The sequence below is a fragment of the Diplodia seriata genome (genome assembly GCF_021436955.1).
Source record: "Diplodia seriata strain FDS-637 chromosome Unknown scaffold_9, whole genome shotgun sequence".
In the NCBI taxonomy this organism is placed as follows: Eukaryota; Fungi; Ascomycota; class Dothideomycetes; order Botryosphaeriales; family Botryosphaeriaceae; genus Diplodia; species Diplodia seriata.
This window is the reverse complement of record NW_027117316.1, coordinates 2,149,309-2,172,110: the sequence shown is the minus strand read 5'-3', so window position 1 is coordinate 2,172,110 and position 22,802 is coordinate 2,149,309. Positions and strand designations below refer to the sequence as shown.

General features: G+C 56.0%; 6 protein-coding genes across 6 annotated transcripts; 3 read left to right on the top strand and 3 right to left on the bottom strand.

The window, feature by feature from the left end:
• Positions 1–1,852: 1,852 nt before the first annotated feature.
• On the top strand, positions 1,853–3,662 carry HAA1 (transcriptional activator haa1; the record flags this gene model as incomplete). Its single annotated transcript, XM_066780468.1, has 2 exons — positions 1,853–1,931; positions 2,089–3,662. The coding sequence occupies 2 exons, from the start codon at positions 1,853–1,855 to the stop codon at positions 3,660–3,662; spliced, it is 1,653 nt and encodes a 550-aa protein (XP_066629697.1).
• A 5,008-nt stretch (positions 3,663–8,670) lies between these two features.
• SLS55_009063 (uncharacterized protein) lies at positions 8,671–10,491 on the bottom strand (the record flags this gene model as incomplete). The annotated part of the gene is made up of 4 exons (XM_066780467.1): positions 8,671–8,793; positions 8,886–9,286; positions 9,333–10,012; positions 10,073–10,491. The coding sequence occupies 4 exons, from the start codon at positions 10,489–10,491 to the stop codon at positions 8,671–8,673; spliced, it is 1,623 nt and encodes a 540-aa protein (XP_066629696.1).
• A 2,137-nt stretch (positions 10,492–12,628) lies between these two features.
• SLS55_009062 (uncharacterized protein) lies at positions 12,629–14,907 on the bottom strand (the record flags this gene model as incomplete). Its single annotated transcript, XM_066780466.1, has 2 exons — positions 12,629–14,799; positions 14,901–14,907. 2 exons carry the CDS (start codon positions 14,905–14,907, stop codon positions 12,629–12,631), a joined length of 2,178 nt encoding a protein of 725 aa, XP_066629695.1.
• Positions 14,908–15,850: 943 nt separating this feature from the next.
• Positions 15,851–16,425, top strand: SLS55_009061 (uncharacterized protein; the record flags this gene model as incomplete). The annotated part of the gene is made up of 2 exons (XM_066780465.1): positions 15,851–15,866; positions 16,028–16,425. The coding sequence occupies 2 exons, from the start codon at positions 15,851–15,853 to the stop codon at positions 16,423–16,425; spliced, it is 414 nt and encodes a 137-aa protein (XP_066629694.1).
• A 2,024-nt stretch (positions 16,426–18,449) lies between these two features.
• Positions 18,450–18,921, top strand: SLS55_009060 (uncharacterized protein; the record flags this gene model as incomplete). Its single annotated transcript, XM_066780464.1, has 2 exons — positions 18,450–18,674; positions 18,760–18,921. The coding sequence occupies 2 exons, from the start codon at positions 18,450–18,452 to the stop codon at positions 18,919–18,921; spliced, it is 387 nt and encodes a 128-aa protein (XP_066629693.1).
• Positions 18,922–19,684: 763 nt separating this feature from the next.
• On the bottom strand, positions 19,685–20,697 carry SLS55_009059 (uncharacterized protein; the record flags this gene model as incomplete). Its single annotated transcript, XM_066780463.1, has 3 exons — positions 19,685–19,931; positions 19,985–20,126; positions 20,205–20,697. 3 exons carry the CDS (start codon positions 20,695–20,697, stop codon positions 19,685–19,687), a joined length of 882 nt encoding a protein of 293 aa, XP_066629692.1.
• Positions 20,698–22,802: the final 2,105 nt, after the last annotated feature.

The following is a 22,802-nucleotide window of genomic DNA, read 5'->3' as shown; positions in this document are numbered from 1 at the left end:
ATGTTCGGCAACTAGACATAGGCTTAGAAGCATCTGGACGTAAACTTGAGCTATGCATGTAGAGAAGGTTAGACATGTCCTGGGAAACAGATGGGAAGGTTGAGACAATATGTAACCCACTGTGGCGCTCGGTAAGGATTGACACGGTCGTTTGCATGCAAATAGGCAAAAGCGAGACATGCGCCACATCAGCTCTGGAAAAATCTCGACGTTACTCGAACGGACAGAGCACATGTCTGTACTCTATGCGCTGGCTTGGCTTGCACGATTGCATAGTCATGTTGGGTGACAGGCGAGAGATGGTCAAATAGGCGGCTTTCCGTGCCTGCGTCGAGGCCGCGAGGGATGCTGCAGGATCTCTCCAGACAAAGGAGATGTCTCCAAAAATAGGAAGGAGCGAGGCATGTCATCATGGGATCTGCGGACGCCGGTGCTCGACGGCTACTACGGTATCGAATTCCGCAGCCAGGGGATGCTGAAGCCAGCAGCGCGTTTGCCGGGCCTCGGCTGACGGGCGTATTTGAGATGGAGGTGGTGAGCACCCGGCGCGGGTGTAGCAGCGACACAGGGGAATCTGGTGCCTGGCTCTCGTCATGAACTCGGATCTGTCTCGCGGCGGGGCAAGCCAGCTGTTTGCACCTGCGTTGCTCGAGACCGACGCCTCGCCGGCCGGGATGCGGGCGGGCCTGGCGGACAGTCGCTGATCCGCGACTTGGCAACGATCGATAGCGTCAGTAGTGGCCAGCGCAGAGGCACCCCTCGGGCATTACGTAGCCAGGCAAGCGACGCATCCGTTGGGATGGCCCAGCTTCAGCGCCTTCTGCAAGGCTTTGGGGTGCCGGACTGCAAGCTGGGGCTAACCCGCCCCCGCCAACGCGCCTGTAGCGTCCGCGCGGCCGCCGCATTCGCTCCTCGATCGGCGGCGCCGCGGTATATGCGCCTGTGGTAAGAATATGGGGTTCGCTCACCGCTGGCGGCGTCGAATCGACAGCGGCGGCCGAGGGCATCGCGCGTTCCCGCGGGCGGGCCCTGGCGAGCGAGCGCGGTCCCAGCGGGCGAGGGCGTGTGTTGACAGGCTCATCACCGTACTGGCACCTGGCGGCGGGCGCCGGGTCGGTTGCCCTGCGTCGGCGCACGACCAAAGCAGCGGTGGAAGTTGGGAGCAAGCGCGTGATCGCCTCTGGCTAGCAGCGCGCACGTCCTGAAGAGGCATTCGCACGCTTTGCCGCCGAGCGCGGGCGGCAGCCGATTGCACAGCAAGAGTGGCTGTGTCGGCGAAAACAACTGGCCTCTGGCGGGTTGGTGCGGGCGGCGCGTCTTGCAGGGAGCGTGACCGGCGCTCAGGAGGCCTGGAGCGAATGGTAGCGACGGGCTGGTTACGATCGAGGTTGCAAAGGCAGCGGAAAGGCCTAGCCTGTTGCGGCAGACCTATTTTCACCAGTGCGCCCGCCCACCTCGCGGCGGCTTCGCTCACCTCCTCCAAACACCTACCAACACCGAGGACGCCCTCCCATTCCGACCTGTGCTGAGCGGCCCATCCTCGATCCCCGAGTTGAACGCGTTTCGGCCAGCGCCATCTGGTGCACGGCTCGGCCCCTCTACCCTCTCTCGCCCGCCTTTTCTCTCTCCACTCTGCTGCGGCGTTTCAATCGGCCTCTCCAGCCTCACCCTCCCCGCCGCACCCTCCAAACGCCCGCGCGACCACCGCAACCGACCCATCGCGACGCCGACGGCCCGCTGCAGTCTCCCGGCCGCCTCCGTCGACCCCCGTCGTCTGCCTGCACCAGTGCCCACCACCGCGAGCGTCGAGAGCGTCAGCCAGACCGCCCGGCCTGTGCACCGTACTCCAAGCATGCCTATCGTAAATGGCGAGAAATACGCTTGTGAATCGTGCATCAAGGGCCATCGTGTCAGCGGGTGCACGCACTCAGGTAAACCTTCCTACTGCTGCGAGTGACGCCCGCCTGCCTCGCGCCGTGTCTTTACATCGCAGCCCTCAGCCGCCGCCATGGACCTCGCCGCCGCGCCGCTAGGCGGCCTTAGGCAAGCCAACATCTTCCCAAGAACGCAGCTCTGACAGGCACGCAGATCGTCCACTGAAGCACATCAACCCCAAGGGTCGTCCTGTTAAGCAGTGTGAACACTGTCAGAAGGCTCGCAAGACCAAGTCGCACCACGCCCGCTGCGACTGCGGTACCAAGAAGGACAAAGCCAAGGCGGAAAAGGCTGCTGCCGCCGCCGCTGCGGCCAGCGCAAGCGAAAGCGAGCACGATGGTCACGTCAACATCGAAACGGCCCTGAACCTTGCCGGATCTTCGCATGGCTGTGCTTGCCATCTGGGCGAGCAATGCCACTGCGGCATGAAGAAGGACCTGGATCTCAAGCTGGACACCGGCTTTACGAAGAACATGCAGCTCAACAAGGCCAAGCCGCGTCTCACGACTGCCCACTCGGAGACGACGCTGACTGTCTTCGCCAACGGACATCACAAGCCGTGCCACCGCTTGAACAACTCTGCCCACACCTCGGGTGCTCCGTACCGGATACCGCGGCACCACACCACGCATGGTGGCACCGTCCACAAGTCTCACGACAATCTCGCCGAGATGTACAGTCGCTCCATGGACCCTGCCCGCCGCTCGGTGGACAGCTTGAACTTAAACAACGCTGCGTTCGGTTACTTCCCTCCGCAGAGCACGGCAGAGAGCGTGCCCATGACCCCTCTTGCCGGTAGCTTGGAGAACGATTGCTCCATCTTCGATCCCACCAAATATGCGTATAGCCAGCAAAGCGCGTTGAGCAAACTGGTCGGAGAGCCGCCCGAGCACCACGGCTTGCCCATGTCGGAAAGTTTGCCGGTGCACACGTATCCCTGGATGAACGGCATGTACGCCCCTGCCCCACAGTATGGGGTAGACAGCATATCGACGTCTCCTACCGGCGATCTTACCCCGGATTTTGACTACAATATTCCTTCGGCTGCTGCGGACATGACGTCTAACACGTACCCCTGGTCTGCTGGCGATCTTCCCCTGGATCCGAACAAGCTCTCCGACTCCCTGCAGCCTGTCTCTCATAGCGGCGAGTCGAATCGACAGAGTGTCCCGGGCATGACCACCTCGTCTTCCGGCGCACAATCCGAGGTTGGTGAACCTGCACTGTTTGGCGACATGGACTTGAACAAAATGCAGCAAGATCCCTCTGTCAGCGATCGGCAGCTGATAAACGATCCCTTCCAGATGCGGGATCCTCAATCTTACCGCCTCAGCTCTGCCAGCCAGCAAGATGTTCGTCAGCCGATGCCGACTTCGGTTCCGGCAAATGAGCCGCGTCAGAACATGGACCTTGGCTTCATGCCGAGCTCCCAAGATAGCAACGTTATGGGCCAGTCGGCCGTATTTGGCACCAGTGCGCTGGATAGCCAGTCCATGTTCCAGACGTCGGCTGCTGCGCCGTCAGGGTTTTCGGACGCTGCCTTCACTGCTGCCGATTTCAGCGCTCCCATGAACGCTTCTCAAACCGGGCTTGATACAACGGCCACTGCCAATCCACAGGGCCCTGACTGGTACAATATCCTTGGCACTGGCATGGGCGTGAATGGCTTCACGATCCCCCCTGTGGAACCGATTAACCAGAACGCGGAATACCCGACATGGTTATAACACCCGTGGCAAGCTGCCAGGCCGTCGGTAGTCCACAGTCGTATCAATCTTTGACAGCTCGTCTCGCATGCGGTGTGCAAAAAGTGTTTGGATCGGAGGCCTCGCGGCGGCCGAGCTGCGAGCAATGGTCAGCGGCCGCCTTGGCAGGCTAGTCAAAATTTACCGAGACGCGAGATTGGCGGTCGAAGATTGTGCGATATTTTTCTCGTGGACGCCGCACCATTTGCTATTTACGGCCTGCCCCAGCATTAAATTAGGTAGTTTCATTGGGCCTGTTTTTCCGTTTTGTTTCGAGAGATATCCTTTACGACGCCATGACCCATGACGCTGTAGATGCGATGATACCTATCCCTTGTTGGCCGCTCTCGCCGTCCAGTCATTTCGATCATCCAATTCTCAGCAACCACAGCATCCTTCACCGCGCCCAAAAAAGAGCACCAATACACGACGCACATCAGCATCAGCGACAAAAAAAAAAAAGCACCGTTCCGACGACCGCTCAAGGCAAACATGCGGGACATAGTGTCCTGATGCACGGCGAATTAGACTTGTTGCTAAGTTGTTCTTCCTGTTTCCTTTGGCCTCTTACACATGCCGAGTCGCAGTCGGTCAGCTTAGGAGGGAGGATTCTGGGAGCTTTTCCCTAGTTTGGATCCCCCTTTTCGCTCGACCACTCACACCAATCGCGTGTACCCGGTGGCCCTTTCGCAAGCGGTTTTTTTTCAAACTCTTTTCTTGTCTTTATTCGCGCTGTAGATATCAACACAGGGGGAGCTGGAGAACGGATAGGGCATCTTTTCTCGTCTTCTTTTTTTCCTTTTTCTCCCAAGGGAAAGGGGGATGGACGGTGGTGTGGCCTTTTAGTTTTTCTTTCTTTCCCCTTTCGAGCCTTCTTCTGTCTTTTTCGTCCCCTTCCACACGCACACGGCCAAAACCCCCCTTCAACCTATCTTTTGGGCGGCATACAGTGGAGTCAAAAGTATAGACGGCGGAACCTCTTGTTTTGGTGTGTTTTTTGTCTCTTATTTGCTAGGAGGGAGGTCTTGAATACGTTATACAATTCGGACCAATTGGATTGAGATATAGACTTGACCACGCATGCATGGGCACGTCATTTTGACAGGATATGCGCGTCGCCGATATGATCATGTTGGTGCGGCGGCAGAGTGCATTTGATGCAGGGTCGCTTTGGTTTTGCAAAGAAAGAGGAGGAGGTGTAGAATATAGAACTGGCTTTGGAACCTATGAGAATTTACGAATGGTGCGTGTGCGCGTGTTTTTCTGGTGCATCGGTTTCTTTTCCCTCAAGACGAGAACAGGGTGGGTGTAAGTTAACGGTATTATGTACTGTTGTTGGCCGCCGGTTTTTTTTCTTCAGGGTCCCCGATTATTTTGCGCTTTTGCGGCATCTCCCGCTCTTTTCCAATCCTTCGCGGGCAAGGGTGATCGACAGAAGATCCGTTTAAACCAGGGGGTGTTTTACCTATCAGTGTGAAACGCGGACCGACGACGGGGCCTGCGGGCACGCGGGCACGCGGGCGTTGTCTCGTCCTCCGTCGCAAACCTTGCCCGCCGCCGATGTGCGACCGAGACGAGCAGCCAGCCCCCGACCGACTAAACAATGGGCTTACTACTTTTGAGTTGTTGCTGTTTGTCTACGATAGCCGGACGGTAGCTGGGCGCGGCAAGTCAAGTAGTCCCCCGTTTGTATTGGAGTCAGTCATCACGGAAAGAGCGATTGGCCCGGGCAGGCGGGCGCGATCGCGGACTTGCACGTGGGCGGCTGCTGCAGCAGTGACAGCAGCGCGGTTTCTCATTGGCCCGCGCGTTAAGCGTGTGGGTGTGGGTGTGTGTGAGAGCGAGAGTAGTGAGAGCTGTGAGTGGTGGTTGTGGGAAAAAGTCGGCGGTTACGGCGTTCAGCAGCAGCAGCAGCAGCAGCCGCCGCGGGGGTGGAGTGATCTTTGCATATTCCAGGTATACGTACATACATATATTCGATCGACGAGAAAACAGAGGCCAGGAGGTAGAAAACGATGCGGCCAAAAAGTGAGGCGGGGAGGCGCAGCAGCCATGATGCAGAGAGAGAGAGAGAGAGAGAGAGAGAGGGGAGAGAAAGAGCGATTTCCCCCCTTCTTTCCAATTGGACGGGTGATGATGATGACAATTTGTGTATGGAAATGTTCGGGTTTTCATGTTGTTGTTGCATACCTGCGCCGCGAGCGAAACGGAACAAAGGGGGACCGACCAGCCAACCGCCGTTTTCTTTTTCTTCTTTTTCTTTTTCCTGCCTTCTTCCTGCCGAAGGGGGAGAGGGCCTGTCCGATACTCGCCCTTCTGTCCCCATCTCGCTACGACTACTACTACTGATCTGCTTCGGCCCTTTTCTGGCGGTTTTCTGGCAGGCTAGGCGGTTAGCAGTGTGATGGTGTTGTTTGATCACCACCACGCACATCCGCCCTTTTTTAGTTCCGAAAATTTTCTGGGGGGTTGAGAAGCAAGGTGTGTGTGTTGTTCTCTAGCGCCGGGCGCGCGGCGTTGGACGCACGTGTGCTCTCGGTCGAGGTCATGTACCCGCGCTGAAGGATTGCGGTCCGATGCGGGCATCGTCATCCGCATCAGTCGGACGGGATTGGCTGTGCGAAGAGGACTGCTGTGTCAGCTTTGCCGAGTCGATGCAAATTACCGATCATGGTCGTCGATTTCCGGTTTCACCTAGGTATGCCGTTGCGGAGTATTGGCCCCATCATAACGCGAGGCTGCGCCTCCCCCTCCCAAAATAGCGCCGGAGGTGTCTCCGTTTCCTTCTGTTCTGGATGAGGTCCTCGAGACGGAAAGCGAGATTTAGGTGTTCGGCTTGATGGGAGCGGGCGGAGTGCGGAATTGTTTCCGCGGCGAAGGATGGCGGTTCGGTGCAAACGGCCTGTTGCAGTCTCGTGGATGCCACGCCTCACGGGACGGATCTACAGGACGGGAAGAGGTGCTACGACACGGACATAGAACCGACTATGGGGGAACGGCCGACGGGAAGGGCCGCGGCTTCGGGACTGAGGAAGTTTAGTCAGGCCGTTGTGCCGTCACGCTCTCCACTTGTCGTGATGACTGAGGCCCTGTTTTGTGCTACTCGTCAATTGTGGCAAAGTGGGGCGTCAATTCAGGGGGTTATTGAGAACCGGGGGGGTGTTTGTGGCAACGTCAATAAACTTGATCAATAGCGATCAATTACCGTATTCGTTACTTATTGCAACTGGCAAACCGGTCTTGGCGCTTCTGGCTGGATTGTCAATTGATCAACACAATACGCCATATATGGTTTAGTGCCTACCCAAAGGGTGTTAGTACTACTTATTCTGGCGTTCAATTCAACACCACGGCCTTTAAACGACTCTTAAACCTCCGTAGAAGGCTGGTACGGTCGCTGTTCTATTCGCTTACTATTAGATAGTCAATAACTTGCTTTAAGAACGCTTTTATTCTAAATATTGCCGTAGTCTGATTGTGCATTCCACAAAACACCCCCCTCAATTTGACGACCCACAAGACGAATGACATAACAATAGCGGGCCCCCTTGCAATTGTTCAATAGGCTCAATTGATCGACGCGAAATTGACCAAGTAGCACAAAACAGGGCCTGAAATGGACGTTACATGATTCGGTGACAGCGGCGGCCCTCGTATGTAGGGCAGTCAACAGGGATCGAGACACTCCGGCCAGAGAGCGATCTGCAATTGCGGCCACTACTTTTCGTACGCACGAGAGCCTCGGCTGGCGTGTCCGTGCTGCAGAATAGTCGGGACTCGTCTATGGTATAGGAGATGGATACAGCACGTTTATAGCTGTGTACCCGGTGCACAGTGCCTATACTGAAACCGACAGCTCAACCTGGTGCGCCTGAACGCCGTCGCTTATCTCCGACTCCCTCCTGCAATCTGCCCCTGCTCATGCCCATGGATTGCCCTCTTCCTCGACGGCGTAGTCGATGACGTCCCAGAAGGTGCCAGCCGGAGCTTGGACTCTTGCGGCAGGAGTCGGGGAAGACGGTTCGGAAGTCCGTGCCTCGGCGGAAGAGCTGGGATCAGGGTCCAGTGATGCTTCGGAACTGCCAGAGGCGCTATCCTCGGTCTCGGCGTCGTCGCTGCTGTATTCGTCGAAACAGAGGTCATTGCCGCTGTCCGTACATATGTAGTCGAGGATATTGCCTGAGCTGCTATCCCCAGATTCGTCGAGGTATGTGGTTGAAGTATTGGCAGCTGCTCGTAGGTCTGGGAACGCGTCTACCAGGACTTTATGTTGTGATGGATCATGTCCAGTGCTTTCGAGAACTTCGCGCCATAGCTTAGGGCGGAGTGACCGGTCTGAGTTATAAACAAGGCCAAAATCGACTGAGCAGCTCTGTTCTACGGCTGTTTTGTTGTCTGCATCGACCGCGTCTACGGCCGCACCATTGTCAATGAGTCCTCGTAGGATTTCCACGGCATCTCCCCACAGAAGTAAAATACCGTGATCGCGACGCAGAAACTCTCTCGCACAAAGATGTAACGCTGTCCGTCCATCTGGATCTTTAGCGTTGAAATCAGCACCTAATGACTTCAGACACCTGAGACCAGCCAGAGCATTAGGTATGTTCCTTGTAAAGGCCCAATATTGCTGATCCAGGAGACGTGAAAGTGGTGATGGACCTCTATTGTCGCGTTGCTCGATGTCTATGAACTCGTGGCTGAGATTCAAAAGTGGAAGCAGGTTCTTCTGTGTATACTTTAGCTATGCACAGACCAAGCTATTGTAGATACTCACACTGTCTGTCTCAAGTGAAAATACCCACGGAGTGGTTCTCCCAAGTTTCCCTGCTCCTTTTCCTTGCAATTGGAGATCAGCTCCAGCTTTCACGAGTATCCGATTACAGTCATGAGACGAGCGATCAGAGCATGTCGACCAAGCAGTCTGCATAAGAGGAGGACTGTACACATATAAGCTTGATGATTATAAGAGGTTTTGGTAATTCTCAACGCCTTACACGAGAGTTTCCCAATCTTCTCCATAAGCATCACTAATCAGAACCTCCAGGGCGTCAACGTCAGCGCCACGTTCCACCAAGAACCGACAGATGTCAGCCGATTTAGCGTAACTCGCATACTAAATTCGTTAGACACATATACTAGGGCACTTCGATGGTGAAATCCATAGAAGTCGGCCTGGCCATGCTTCTGCTCGCAATGGTCACTTACACTTAGCAAAGATCGGCCTTTCGTGTCGCAGTCCCTGAGGGAGGCTCGCCCTTGCTCCAAAAGCTCCACTACTCCTCGAAGGTCGTCATTCTTGATCAGCTTGAAGATGTCCGAGTCGTCTGGGACTATGACGTGAACGGACAACATCGGCGGGATGATGAGGTAGCTGCCTTCTGACAGCATTCGCTGATAAAAGCATGCGGATATCTTCATCCTGATTTCTGGACGAGAAGACATGAAGGTCAGATTGGCGGCAAACCCCAGTATTTTCTCATCCATGGATGCATCGTTCTCGGATCTGGTGCGAGTACGCAAAAGCAGTGTGCCATCTTCCGTGGTCACAGCCTTGGATGTTCTCTTGTCAACGGATCGGGTCGGGTCTCGCGCCCGAAGAATGCGTTCTGCCTCATTTAAGCTATTGTGAAGCAGAATGAGTCGGAAACTTACTTTCGTTGTTGACTTTCACGTGGTAGGCTGATGTCAGTATGCCTTTAGCTCTCTTGATGTCGGACTTCTCGACAGCTGTCTCATCATCCCTTTTGCGTTTCTCTCCCGCAACAGAGGCCGGTGCGTCCTGAATAGTGTTTAACAGAACTTCAAGGTCTTCAATGATTTCCACCGCTTCGGACGAGCCAACCGTTTTCTCTTTAGCGTTGACAAGTCCGCACAGTCTTGTAATGGACGAGAGGATATCAAAGGAATGCGCTGCCATGGATGAGCTGGAGGTGGAGCTGGCACTGGAACTGGAATGAGTGTTGGAGTCGGAATCTTGGTAAGACCCCGGAGTAGCCGAAGAGGACTGCGATGAGGTGCTGCATTGCTCGACGACAGTTCTCTCTATTTGTTGGATGGACAGCTGGTTCAGCATGCTTTTGATGACCTCGAACTGGTTCTCGGATAGCGATGGCATGGCATCGATCTTTTGGCCGAGCACACCCAGTGCCTGTTCGGCTGTCTGCTGCGCAGCCGATGAATGGCTCTCAAGAAGTCGGAAGCGTCCATCGAAAGATGAGATCAAACTGGCTTGTGCTTCCAGGGTTTGAGTGTTGGAGCGGACATGGTTGGTGTTGGTTTGGAACGCTTGCTCAAGAGCGAAAATGCTTTGCGTCTGACGAGTCATAGAAAAGCTAAAGTAGTGTAAGCATGAAAGCCGCCGAATTTACCGTTAGCGAGGAGACAGTGTTTACCTCTGAAGGACCCCTACGTATACACCAAGAACAGTGACATGGTGATGCACCGTTGTCCACATCTCCTGGATATCTTCCTTCTTCAAGACAGCCTTGATCCGTTTCCAGGTGGACTTCCATTTCCCATCACCAGCTATCTTGTGTAGTAGCGAAAGCTTCTTGGCAAGTGAGGCTAGGTCTTCGTTACACTTCTGGATCGCCGCATCGAAGTCGTTGAAGGCCTGAGCGGCGACCGGTGGTGCGAAAAGGCCGGAAAGCTGTTTTAGGATTGATCTCAGATCGTCAACCGCAGACAAGAGTCTCTCAACCTTATCAGGGGCATCCTTGATGCCTGATATGGTCTTGTAGATGGCCTCGGTGGATTTGAGGGCGATGCCGATGAATGCGAGCGCGCTCGCTCCGCCGCCGACGGCCTCCATCCAAGTGAATGATGTGAGAGACAACGACTGCAAAATGGAAACAAAAGATACAGAAGAAAAAAGAGAGGAGGAGGAAGAGAGGCGAGACTGAATTTCAAGAGGGGAGCGCATTTCGCGGCTGACGGGAGCCTACTTTGCACTGCGCAACTCACTACGCCTCCTGCAGTGTTACCACAAGACAGCGAATCAAGTGCCACCACGCGCATAGCCTCAGCACACAGCCCCCAGGCCTTGAAGGTTGCTGCGCAGACCATGAGCTCCGTCCTATGGTGTCGGGTGTTTGCGCGCGGCTGTTGAGTAGGGTTGCAACAATGACGTAGATGCAAATAACTCGAGGCCAGGAAGTCATGGCCGCAACCGCACGTGATTCTTCATCATAATCGTAGCAATTAGAATCCAGCAGGTGTTGTGGGCTCATTGTCAGATACAGTCGTACCACGGCAAACGGGCATCTTGTGAACGGACACTGTAACTTACCAAGGTATGGTTAGCGCCCTCAGACTGTCCAGGCGGGTAGGGCCAACATGTCAACACCCAGGCCGGCACGCCTGCGCTCTCGGATCCTCCTCCCACCACCACCACCACCACCACCACCATCATACTCAGACCACGTCTCCTTTTCCCACAAACAACTAAAGCCAAACAGCCCCACCCATCCCATCCCAATCTCCCCAAGCTTCCCTCCTAGCATCACCACTCGACAGCCACGCCCACCCGAGCTATCTCCGAGCGAGCAAAGTCCCCTCCCCCATCCCGATCCAGAACACTTCCAAACCATCCAACCTTCCTCCCCCCGGCGCTCAGATCAGCCGCCGTCACTCCTCGATCCAGATCGTCAGGCATGCCATCCCACTGCCCTAAACCCCCCGGTCATCGAAAGGATCTCGAAAAAAAAAAAAAAACTTTCCCTGCCCATGCCATCACCCACTCAAAACACACACGAACGACGGGCATTGTGTTACATCCAATAAAAAAGCACGGTACGCCCGTCCGACCCTCCTCCCACTCGTCTCCTCGCTCGCTCGCTCGCTTCCCCAAATCATCTCGTTACGATGATCCAAAACACCGGTCAAGTGTAACGGGGGTGTGTGTGCAAATTTCCATGTGGCAAAAAAAAAAAAAAAACAAGCTTCGATAAGCTTCCCGCTTGACGAAGGGCAAAGCCAACCTAGGGCGAGAGGAAAATCTCTACATAGAGCACGGGGAACTAGGGCTGCTCGGGCCGTCGGACGGCGGGAGCCCCCCTCGTAGCAGGGGAGGCGGTTTACCGCGGCGACGGTGGGGAAGTTCGGCATGGCGCGAAATCCCATCCTCGGGCCAAGGGAAGAAGGAACGACGAAATGGGGGAGGCTGGGTGGAGAGGAAAGAGGGGCGGGGAGGCGACCGGGAGTGACTAGGGGAGGGGGGAGGGATGGAGGGAGGAGGGGAGGGCTACCTGCTGTGGCGGTGCCCAATGATCATCCTGGGCAGTAATGACGAACGTCTACCGGTGAGCGTCGTTGTTGTGTCGCGTGTGGCCTTCTTTGACTGGTCGACTTCCTTTTCCCAGCTTGGATGGTGGGCGTGGAGACAAGCCGCAGGGGGGAAGGGAACCTCGAGTAGGGAGCTTCGTCGTACAGGGTAGGGCTTCTCGGTACGAGCCGAAGAGAGAGAGCCATGGAGGGGGCCTTGACGTTTCACTGACGGCCCATCTTCAGGCCCGCCTCCGTGGTGGACTACCTATCCAGATAAGGAATTCGCATGAACGGAGGTCTGGTTCGCGATATACTTTCAAACTCCATCACTGTCGTTTTCGGCCAATGGATGTACTCGGAGACGAAGATTGACATGTAGCCCCGCGGCTGACGTCGTCACCGCAGTACAGTCGTTGAGTTGACAACGTTCAAGTGAAGCGAGCGATAAGGCGGGCGGGTATGACGCCATGGTGTTGCTACGATGGAGCAACGGAGGAGGTATGCGGGCCATCCACCAAGTGTTGCGACGGGGTAGCATCGCACCTCGGATATGCACATAGAACCCCGCACAACAACACAGCATCAACTTCCGCAGGAGCGGCGATGAAAAATCCAAGGAAAAAAAGAACCTCCCATCATTACTACCACCACTACCTCCCCCCGTCAACCACACGCAACTACAACTACCAAATCCTCTTCGCAACCATACTATACCTGCTCGTCCCCTCCAACTTCCCATCCGCGCCCCTCGCCTCCTTTCCCTCCTTCTCGCGCGCCTTAGCCTCGCGGTCCCGCAGCGCGCGGAGGCCGTCCGGATCGTCGGCGTAGATCCAGCGCTTCTTGTCGTCCTCGACCTCGACGACGCCCCAGCCGCCGACGCGGCGGCCGTCCGTCGTCGTCACCATCTTCTCGCGCTCCTTCATGCCCTTGTAGCGGGCGCGCGCGAACCCCAGCAGCACCATGCCGAGGACCAGCTTGCACGCCAGCAGGACGAAGTACGCGACGAGGAAGACGACGATCATGGTCGTGAAGGCGATGACGTCGTCGAGCGACCAGAGCTGCCACGAGTACGATGATGGAACCGACGCCGTGTTGCCGCCCGCCCCAAACGACGACCGGCCGAGGGCGCGCCGGAAGATGTGGTCGATGTGGGCGAGGGCCGCCGTCGTCGCGGGCGACGACGAGCTCGTGGCCTGCCCGCCGCTGTCGACGGACAGGCTGGTCGCGGGCGACGCGATGGGCAGCGGCATGTGGGTGGCGAGGAACATGTGGTACGTCTGGATGGTGGCGCGGATGAAGAGGCAGGCGAGCGGGAGCACGGGCAGCCCGAGCCGCTTGGTGAGGTTCTGGTCGAAGAAGGCGTTCGAGTAGTAGTCCTTGGCCAGCACGTCGAGGAAGCGGCCGTAGATGGCCGGCTTGGTGTTGTTGAACTTGGTGATGTATGCGTGCTTGAGCCAGTCGACGAGCATCTCGCTGCCGAGCACGAGCAGGAACGGCCCGAGCACCTGCCCCGTCCACTTGGGGAAGATGGTGAAGCTCTTGGGGATGATGCTGGTGCTGCGGAACGGCGCCGTCGTGCCGTTGCCGCCCAGGCCCGCGCTGGACGAGCCTGATATGTCGCCGAGGATGCTCAGGCCGCCGACCTCTACGATGTTGCGGCAGGCGATGATCATCAACATGAGCCATAGCTGGAAGCGCTCGACCATGTCCGCACAGGTCAGCTGGAAGAGGTTTTCCTTCTCAAACTTCTTGAACACGGTACCCTTAATTTCGACGAATTGGTTGGACATCAAGAGCGTGAGGAGGGCATTAGAGTACGAGTTGACGGCGACGTTGAGCGTGATGACTTGGTAAAACAGGGCAGTGGAGTGAATAGAAGTGTACGCCAGAGCCAGAAGGAACATCCAGAAAGGTCGGATGACTTTGCTCCTGCCGTCGGCGTTCCGGTCCAGAGTCTCTCGCGAGAGAAGGCACTCGAGGATGTCTTGACCTAGTGCGGAGAAGAGGCGGTCGCATACCTCGAGGACGTTGTAAATGACGTACAGCTTGATCGCGGCCTGGCCTCTGATGTTGTGGTATGTTTTACTCGCATCGAACCGCATAAGGACGACACAGGTTGCAAGCACCAACAAACCTTTTAGTATATCCGCTTTGTGGTTTGGAAGAAGCGTGGAAGGCACAGACTTGAGCCTGCGATGGCGGTAGATGGAAGACTTCGGGGGCCTCCGTGACGGCGGTGGCTCCTTGATGATAGGAATGCTATTCCCACTTGAAATCCCAGAGGGAGGGTCTGAAGCTTGAGAGAAAGATGATTTGCGTGGCGTCACTTCGTCTATTGAGCCGTTACCAGCAGGATGATCTACCATCCCATGTCTTCGCTGCCAAACTCTGCCCACACCTTGGTAGATGAAAGTGGCAATGCCACGGACTTCTTTCCATGCATTCGTAGCCCACCACTTGGCAAGGATCCAAAGAGCCTTGAGGAAGCGCAAAGGCAAGATGGTAAAGGTGTAGAGCCAGGCGTCAAGACAGGCAAGAGCGCCAAAGCCTAGAGATTGCTCGAGCTCGAAGGGTAGAATAAGGAAGTTCAAGAGACGTTCGAATTTGATCCGCGATGACTCGTAAGGGAAGTCACTGTTCACGGGTCGATGGATGTACAGTGGAGAAGGTTTATCCGACGAAAGCTCCAGCTGTAGGTAGGTAGGAATGGACAATGGCGGCAAGGGAATAGTCGCTGGCATTGGAGAAGGCATCGGGGTCTCTTGTATGGCAGAAGGTTTGAGGCCGCCATTGGAGTCCCCTCTCTTATCATCCAGGTTCAAAGGGGTTGGCCGGAACTTTAGCTGGGTCTGATCTAAGGATGGCGTTCCCCTGTTGGATTGTTTTCGGCGCATGATTGGAGTGGAAACAGTCCGCGACATGCTGGGTTTACTCCTCGTTTCCCGCGACGAGGACTTAGCATGGCTTGGCTCAGGGTAGGTCGAGACGTCCTTTGTTTTTGACAAGCTGCGCATTCGATGCTCTCCATTATATTCAGGCGGCGATGTGTACTTTTGCGGAGACGTTGATTCTCGAGAGTGGCTTGTCGAGTGAGTCTTTTCAAGTATCATCGGCGCTTCATCCAATTTTGGCATTGGCTCGATGGGGCCATCCACCGGCCGCAGGGGTAAAGATGTTGGGGACGAGGTCAACTCATGTATCTGGGCCGGCGAAAGCTTCAGGATGCGCTCCTTCTCAGAGTCACCCCGAGGCGAGTTGGGCAAAGTCACGCTGCTCTTCCGCTTCGGGTGTTCCGTTCTGGAATCCAAGCCAGTCAAAACAGCACCATCCATTGACATGGAGCCATGGCGATGTGACAGTGACCTCCCTCTCCTCTCCACCCCGTTTGTGTCCTGCTTCTTCTCCGGCGCGTTTGCGAGCCCATTCGCGACAGCGCCTTCGGGAGCGGCGGAAATGCCTAGGCCGGAGGCAGCGCCATCCTCAGCGGCGGAGATTTCTGTCTGGCTGGGAGACAGAGCGGGCGTCGGAAGCTGGCTGTTCTGCGGCGGCGAGAAGGGCGGGAAGGACTCGGCTTGTTGTTCAGGATCCTGGGGGCCGTTCATAGCGTTGCAATTCCGAGGTCAGGGCGACTGGCATGCTGCGACATGCAGAGCGGGGGAGAGGACACGGGTCGTCGGGGGTGGGTCGAGGAATGCAGAAAGGTGTACCTTCCTTGGGCCCCGTTTCCAGGTGCGAGCGGCTGACGTCGTGTCGGCCTGCCGAACCGCCGACCGCGACTCGCGTGCCCGCGCGCCACCGCGGGGAAGGACGCGGCCGAAGCTGCCTGCAGCAGCTGGAGAGCTTCTTAACAACAGCTTCGCCCATCTCCCGCCCACTTCTCCCCGCGCAACCCGCAATCCTTCACAATGTCAGGCTACGAAGGTGCGTGTCTGCAGAATCCATCATCAGCGCATCTACCCAGCACAGAAGAATGCCCAAATCCACAGCAGTCCTTCACCACCCACTCTGGCCGCAGTTCCGCGAACGGAGCTCTAGTCGTTTTGCAACCACGGAACTCCCGGGCTGACGCGACAATCGCATAGTCGAACACAACATCTCGCCCGAGGAGGCCAAGGCGGGCGCCGAGCAGCAGCGCCGGCGGCCGGACCTCTCGACCTTCTACTCGGCGCTCGAGCAGCTCGACACGTCCGACGAGGCGCACGCCCGCCACAACCCGCACGCCCTGCCCACCCCCACCGACGTCATCGCCCTCTTCTCCATGTTCCGCGACGCCCTGGTCGTCATGGCCGCCGACCACGACGGCGACCAGTCGGACAACCCCATGTTCGAGCAGCTGCAGGCCCTGATCGACAACCCGCCCAAGGAGATCAACGGCGTGCCCGACAGCTTCTTGGACGAGCTGGACCGCGTCCCCAAGAAGAGCTTGAAGAAGGACGATGAGTGTGCGATTTGCAGGTTACCGTTCCTGGACGGTGAGTGATTGGTCTTCTGGCGAAGCGTTTGGGGGGAGGTGCTGACGGCGTGTTTTCTCTGCTGCAGATCCGTATCCGCTTGTTGTGGAACTCCCTTGCAATGCCGCGCATCGGTTCGATCTGGATTGCATTCGTCCTTGGTTGAAGCTGAACAGCACATGCCCGCTTGATCGGAAGGACCTTCTCAAGAAGAAGGCCCCGCCTCCACCGGATGACGACGAGGAGGATTGGGACGATCAGTTTGCTTGAGAGAGGGAGATATCAAACGAAAATCGCATGATGAGGCGTTCGGGGTTGGTGGGTATATGTAGCGAGTATGCAAGTACGGTGATCAGGATGCTCTGATTTTCTGAATTATTGCAAACATTACTGCGACCACTGGGCGTAGAGTCGAAGTAGACATCCGGACGCATATGTTTGGTGGAAGTGATGATACTGACATCCCGACGGCTCTTTCAACTCCCCATGGTAACTAAGGAAGTGTTGCAGTATTAACGAAACCGACTTCGCAGATATTTGGTCAGATTGATGTATTGGTAATCGTAAAGGAACAATTGGCTGTGTTCCCTACGCATGCGTTACGGCTGCAGCCACAACCGGCCATAGCAATGGCAAAAGAGTCGAAGAATACAGTCTTCCCGAACAGGACCACCCTCTCGCTCTCGCTCTCGCTCTGTAACCCCAAACCCCCGATCTGCCACCAAATCCGAAGACGTATGCTGGATTCCCCAAGTGCCAGGCGGACGCGTGGCACCCAAGTTAGTTGCCGTTGTTCCTACGCTAAGGTTAAAAATCAATGGCTTCACTTCAAAGGAGCACGGCAACGGGTGCGGTGCCGCGGCCGGAACTTACAAGGCCTTGTTCCTCTTCTTCGCCTTCTTGAGCGCCTTCCGCTCCGCCTTTTTGTCCTCCCTCCTTTCCTTCTTGGTCTTCCTCGGACCTCCGCCGTTCGAACCAGACGCCGCGTGCGCCTCCTCCTCCTCCTCACCCTCACCCTCGGCCGGCACGAACGAGGCATGCGCAGCGCAGATGGCCTCCTGGAGGCCGCGCAGAGAGGAGACGCGCACCGGCGGCAAGGGAGCACCACCACCGTCGGCTGGGGGAGGGACTTCGACGACAAGGCCGTTGCTGCTGCTGCTGCTGCTGCTGCTGCTGCTGTTGCGGGACAAGAGGCGCTTGGCGAAGAGGCGGCCTTCCCTGCAGTCCTTCTTCGCCGTGGCCGCCACGCCGCGGATCGGGTCGTCCGGATCGATGGTGATCCGCTTGCGCTTCTTGCCGTGCGGCAGCCACGGTCCGTGGACCGCGAGGTCGGAGGCGTCGTCGGGCGCGGGATGCTCGTAGGGACACTTCACATATGGTGTATTGCGCTGAGGAGGTCGACGAAGACCAAGAGGAATCGGAGATACCCGCGGCCGCCAAAAAGGTAACTTTCAAGGAGTTCATGGTTCTCGCGAAGAACATAGCCGGCAGGATCTCCATCCCGGAAACGACAGAATCAGAGGCGGACGCGAACCAGAGCAGTTCGCCCGAGCTCCCGGTAAGCCCGCTGGCCATGAGGCGCAGCAAAAGGACGAGAACCGGAGCACAGACAACCCCAACGACGGCAAGTAGGAGCCGATCCGGATTCAAGACGCCAAAGCGCCAGACGGGCCACCGCGCTGCAGGCCCAGGCAGCGGGTAAGCCATGTTGGCGCGTGGCGGATGAGGGCGTCGGTGAATGGTTTGAACATGGTGGAGGGACGCTGGTGGTGTGGGATTAACGGCCGACGCTGGTGTGGATGGAGGAAGATCTGGGGTAGACAGGGCTGGGGCGGGTAGGTCTTTTTTGGTGAAGTGTTTGGGGGGGTTGCACGTGCAGTACGTGCAGGAAGGGCAGGTGCGCTGGTTGCTGGACATTGAAAAGCCGCCCGTCTGCGCCCAGCATTACTCTTCCTCTTCATATCCGTTCTGCACTGCTGCCGGCGAGAGCAGCGCTGCGGACAAGACCTCCAAACGCTCTCATCCTAGTGACGGCGCCTTCTCCTTGTCCGACATGCCCGCCGACGACGACGCAGCTGGGAATGCTCATGAGCTTCTAGCCAGCCAAAGGGAGCGTCGCAAATTGCTCGAGGATGAACGCCGGCAGCTCCGTCAAGACATTGTCATCCGCGCAAGCCATGCGGGCCAGCTTTGCAACACTGTTGAGAATCAGGGCAAGACCGTCAGCAGCATCCCGAAGGACTCAATCCGCCCCTTCGTCCGCGCCCTACGACAGCTGGTAAGTGAAGCATAGTTACTCATCGAGTCCGTGGGGCCATCTCTCGGATCTGCCCTTTGTTGCATCAAGTAACCTTCAGTAATAGGCCAAGCTCAACAGGCTCATAAACGAGTGCGAGAAGGACAAAAGTCTCCTGATGGGGGACATCATGTCCTGGCGGGAGAACTACCGCGATACCAACGCCCAGGACCTTCTCGGCATGAACCCGCCTAGACTAACAAAGAGGACGCGTGCTAACGTTCCTTAGATGCTGCTAGCACCATCTGGCCCCCGGGCAAGCTTAGCAAATGGCCGTCGATTGCCTTCTCCCTTCGCTCGATGGTCCGTGATGCCGTCGCTCAGGTCTAGGGCAGATTTGACAACGGTGATGTTGGATGGGTTTGTGAGGGTGGCTATCAAGTGCAAAGGCTAGACGGGAAGTAGGACAGACTAAACCGGTAGCCACTTCATAGGGAAATTCCATCTATGGTCGGGGCACAAACGGGGAATATGATGTCAAATCGGCATTACGTTTAACATCAGTCTCTGGAATAAACACTCAACTCCATATCATCTAGCCCGTCGCATCAATCAATATACATGCTGAGTATCGATACCATTTCTATTCAGCCCCGCGCGCTAACATGAAAGTGAAGTTGCCGACCGCCGCCTCACCTCACCTTTGTCATGTAGAAACGAAGCCTACCAGATAATCTTCCACACTGTGGCCACGACCCGAAAATCTACGGAGGAGATCACCCTTCTGCCCTCGAGCAAAAGCTGGGCACAATAGGTGCAACGCACCGGACCATTGTCGGTTAAGGGCCCTATATCTCTCACTTCCCTCTTCATCCACCGCCGTTGGCATATGGATCCCATGAATTGACTTTAGTTTATGTCTGGACCACAAGTTCAACCCACTATACACTAAAAGTATTCCCTCGTGCTAGTAATCAAGTATGTACGCCTGCCTTTTCTGGACTGGCTGAGATTGCTATCACCGAGAGGGTTTTGTCTTTAATTTCCTACCGCTATTCGAAAGACTCGTGGCTACCCTCATCAGAGCCGGAGAGGCTTTCTTCAGGTCCGTTCCATACGTAGTAGGTTTCGGAGTCATCGAGGTCGTCAATGTCGTAGAGATCTTCGTTTTCGGATTCGTCTTCGGATTCCTCCCAAAAGTCGCAGGCGTCTTGGATGGCCATATATTCACTGCTTTTCTTCCTATCCTCCTTCGCATCCTCGGTCATGTATTGGTCGTCCAACGCGATGTTGTCGTACCTATTTTGGTCAGGCGAAATATGCGAGAGCAAAGGAGATTGGCTGGTACATACGAATTGCGGTTGTAGCCTTGCGCACTGAAGTCGACCGTCTGCGGCAGAGAGACCATGTCTGCATCATCTGGCTCCATGAGTTGGCCTGTCTCCGCAAGGGTGGAGATTGAGTTGGTGTTGTATAGCTCGCACTTTTCAAGGTCTGGAAGAAATCGATCAGCGCTGCAAAGGGAATTGGCCTTGCGGACTAGTTTTGCAAGAGACATTATGCCCTACTTACAGTTGGTGATGGGCCTCGTCTCCTCGCTTGAGAATGAATCCGGAAAACTGCCAATCCAAAGGCCATCGTAATACTTGGCGGCGATCAGGCCGATGACGTGTATGGCGACCTTCACATCAAACCTTCTTCCGGTGATGATAAGGTTGCCGTTGAATCGGATCCAGAGCAGCTGCTCGCAAAGCTCGCTGAGTTGTCCTACATCGAAATCTTTAAAGCCTTTAAAGTGTACATTGTACTGGATAGTGTCCAGGTAAGAATAGATAAAGGTGTTTCCGGCCTTGCTCTTCTGCAACCAAGTGGTTTCGAAGCCGTCGGAGCGAGTGGTGTCGCAGCTACAGAAACGGAGTTGAGCGCGCATCCAAAAACGGCTTATAAACTCGGTCCTGATATCTTGAGAAAGGGAGCGAAGAATGCACTTCTTGAAACGTCCCTGAATATTCGCCCTCCACCTGGCTCGGAACTCGGTCCTATTGTGGTTGCAGGCGTTTGCCATGACGGTGAGAGTCGGGTCCGTAGTAGTTACTGTTTTGAGCGCTCGGTGTATTGGTAAGATTATGTCATAGGCGACCAAGTCGTAGATCATGTTTCTCACTTCAGCCGGTAGGGATGTGAAGCGCCTTTTGAATCCCTCTGGGTCTGGGATGGTACTTGGAAACTGCACGCTTATGGTCTCGGTGCCCGATGTTTTGTTTGGAAGCATCTCGCGGGTGGGTGGTGGCGCCATAGGGCCGGGCAGGTACGCAGCGGGTTTGTCCATGGTGGCACTGTCGGGGAGTGTCGGTAGGATGCGTCGATGAGGAAGAAAGGTCGAGGCGGATCGGCCTCTTAAAGGCGAGGAGGTGGGCGCAGGGTCCTGGGCAGAAGTCCCCGCAGGGTCTTGGGCAGAAGTCCCTGCAGAAGTCCCTGCAGGTGGACCTCTCCGCAGCAGGGCCGCTGCCTAGATGGTCCAAACAAAGACAAGCGCGCCTCCCAGATTCGAACTTACAACAACAGGCCCATAACTGGGGATCCAATGCCACGTATGATGTCTAATGTTCCCGAAAGATGGATGTGGTACCTCTACCTTAGTTAAGAGCGACGTCAAATCACCCGTTTCCTGGTTGCCATGGTTCTCTTTCAAGTGGAATACCATTTTATAGAGGACTGCTGCACCAAGTAAGGTCCTGCTCCTTACAAGCGCCTCATCAATCTTCCAGCCCTCCTATGTAGGAAGCTAAAACGAACATTCTGCTGCAAATAAGATTTCAAGCTCCCACATGTGGGTCCAAATATGCGACCCAAGTACTTACGTAGGTGTAGGGTGCCGCGATAACTCCATAGGCCCAATCTTCTTTCGCAACCCAACAAAACACCCACCCTACTCGATAAAATACGTCTTCCGCGCGCCGCCAATCATCAGTTTCAGATAGCCGTACCGCTCGCCGCAATGCACCTCCTGCATCTTCAGCCTGCCGTCACCCCGCCGCATCTCCTCCAGCTCGGCCTCGAACTTCTCGGCCAGCTCGACCAGCCGCGCGCGCCGCACCTCCGCCTCCTCGCGCGTTGCGCCCGCGGGCGTGCGCAGCTGGGACCGTATCTGCGATATGCACAGCGGGACCGACACTAGGAGTTCGTTCTCGAGCTGCACGGCTTCGGCGTAGGCTTCCCTCTGATGGGCACCTGATCAGCGGTTTTACAGCAAGGGGAGGAGATGAAGTGTCCAGTTTCTCGCGCCTGGGGCAAACCCGCGTAGAGCCAAGGGAACAGGAAGAACGTGGATATAAAAGATGGGAGGAAGGAGGCAAGAAGAGCGCGGGGAATGGGAGAGCGAGAAAGAGAAGGAAAAACCTACATTGTCTCGCACAGATTTCCAATACTTCTCCCGCAGCGCCGTGGATGGCTCTGGATGCGGCACGCGTACCATGCGCGAGCGCATCACCAGCCGTGCCGTGTCTGCGTCGAGCCGTGTTTGCTCCAGCAACGCCAATCGCCCGCGTTGGTAAAGGAGGACCGAGTTAACATGCTCGAAGCTTGCTCGTTGTTTCTCGAGTTCTTTGAAATTTCGTGTAGAATACGATTCCAGGGTTGGTGTGGCTTTGGAATAGGTGGTCGTGGCCGCTGGTTTGGTAGTAGTATCAGTAGTCGTGGTCGGGGTCACGGAGGGGGATCTCGCTGTCGCGGTAGCAGTGGCAGGCATGGGGTTGTTGGCGGATGTGTTTTCTTTGCTGGTGTCGTTGACGTTGCTCGTAGTTTCCTGGACATGGGCGAAGAAGCTGGGCTTGGGCGTGGAGGTGTTGGATTCTACGAAAGCGAGCGTGATTTCGTAAGTAAGGGAGCGAGGGAACAGAGCGAAGAAAGCCGAAGAACTAGAAGGGATATCGAACCGTCTTTCTGTGCGCGTTTGCTGATTAGACTAAAGAATTTCATGGTCTAAGGGCGGGGCGTATGCCCCAGCTGTGTATTGGGCTGGAAGTTGGATTGATCGAGATGTGGTAAACTTCACAATCACGAAAATTCAGTACGGCAAGGACAGAGAAAAGAAACTCGAGGGTGCCTATCGTCACTGTTGAGTGGCATATACGTGTCGTTTGTTGAAAAGAAGCTGCCATGGTACGCTAA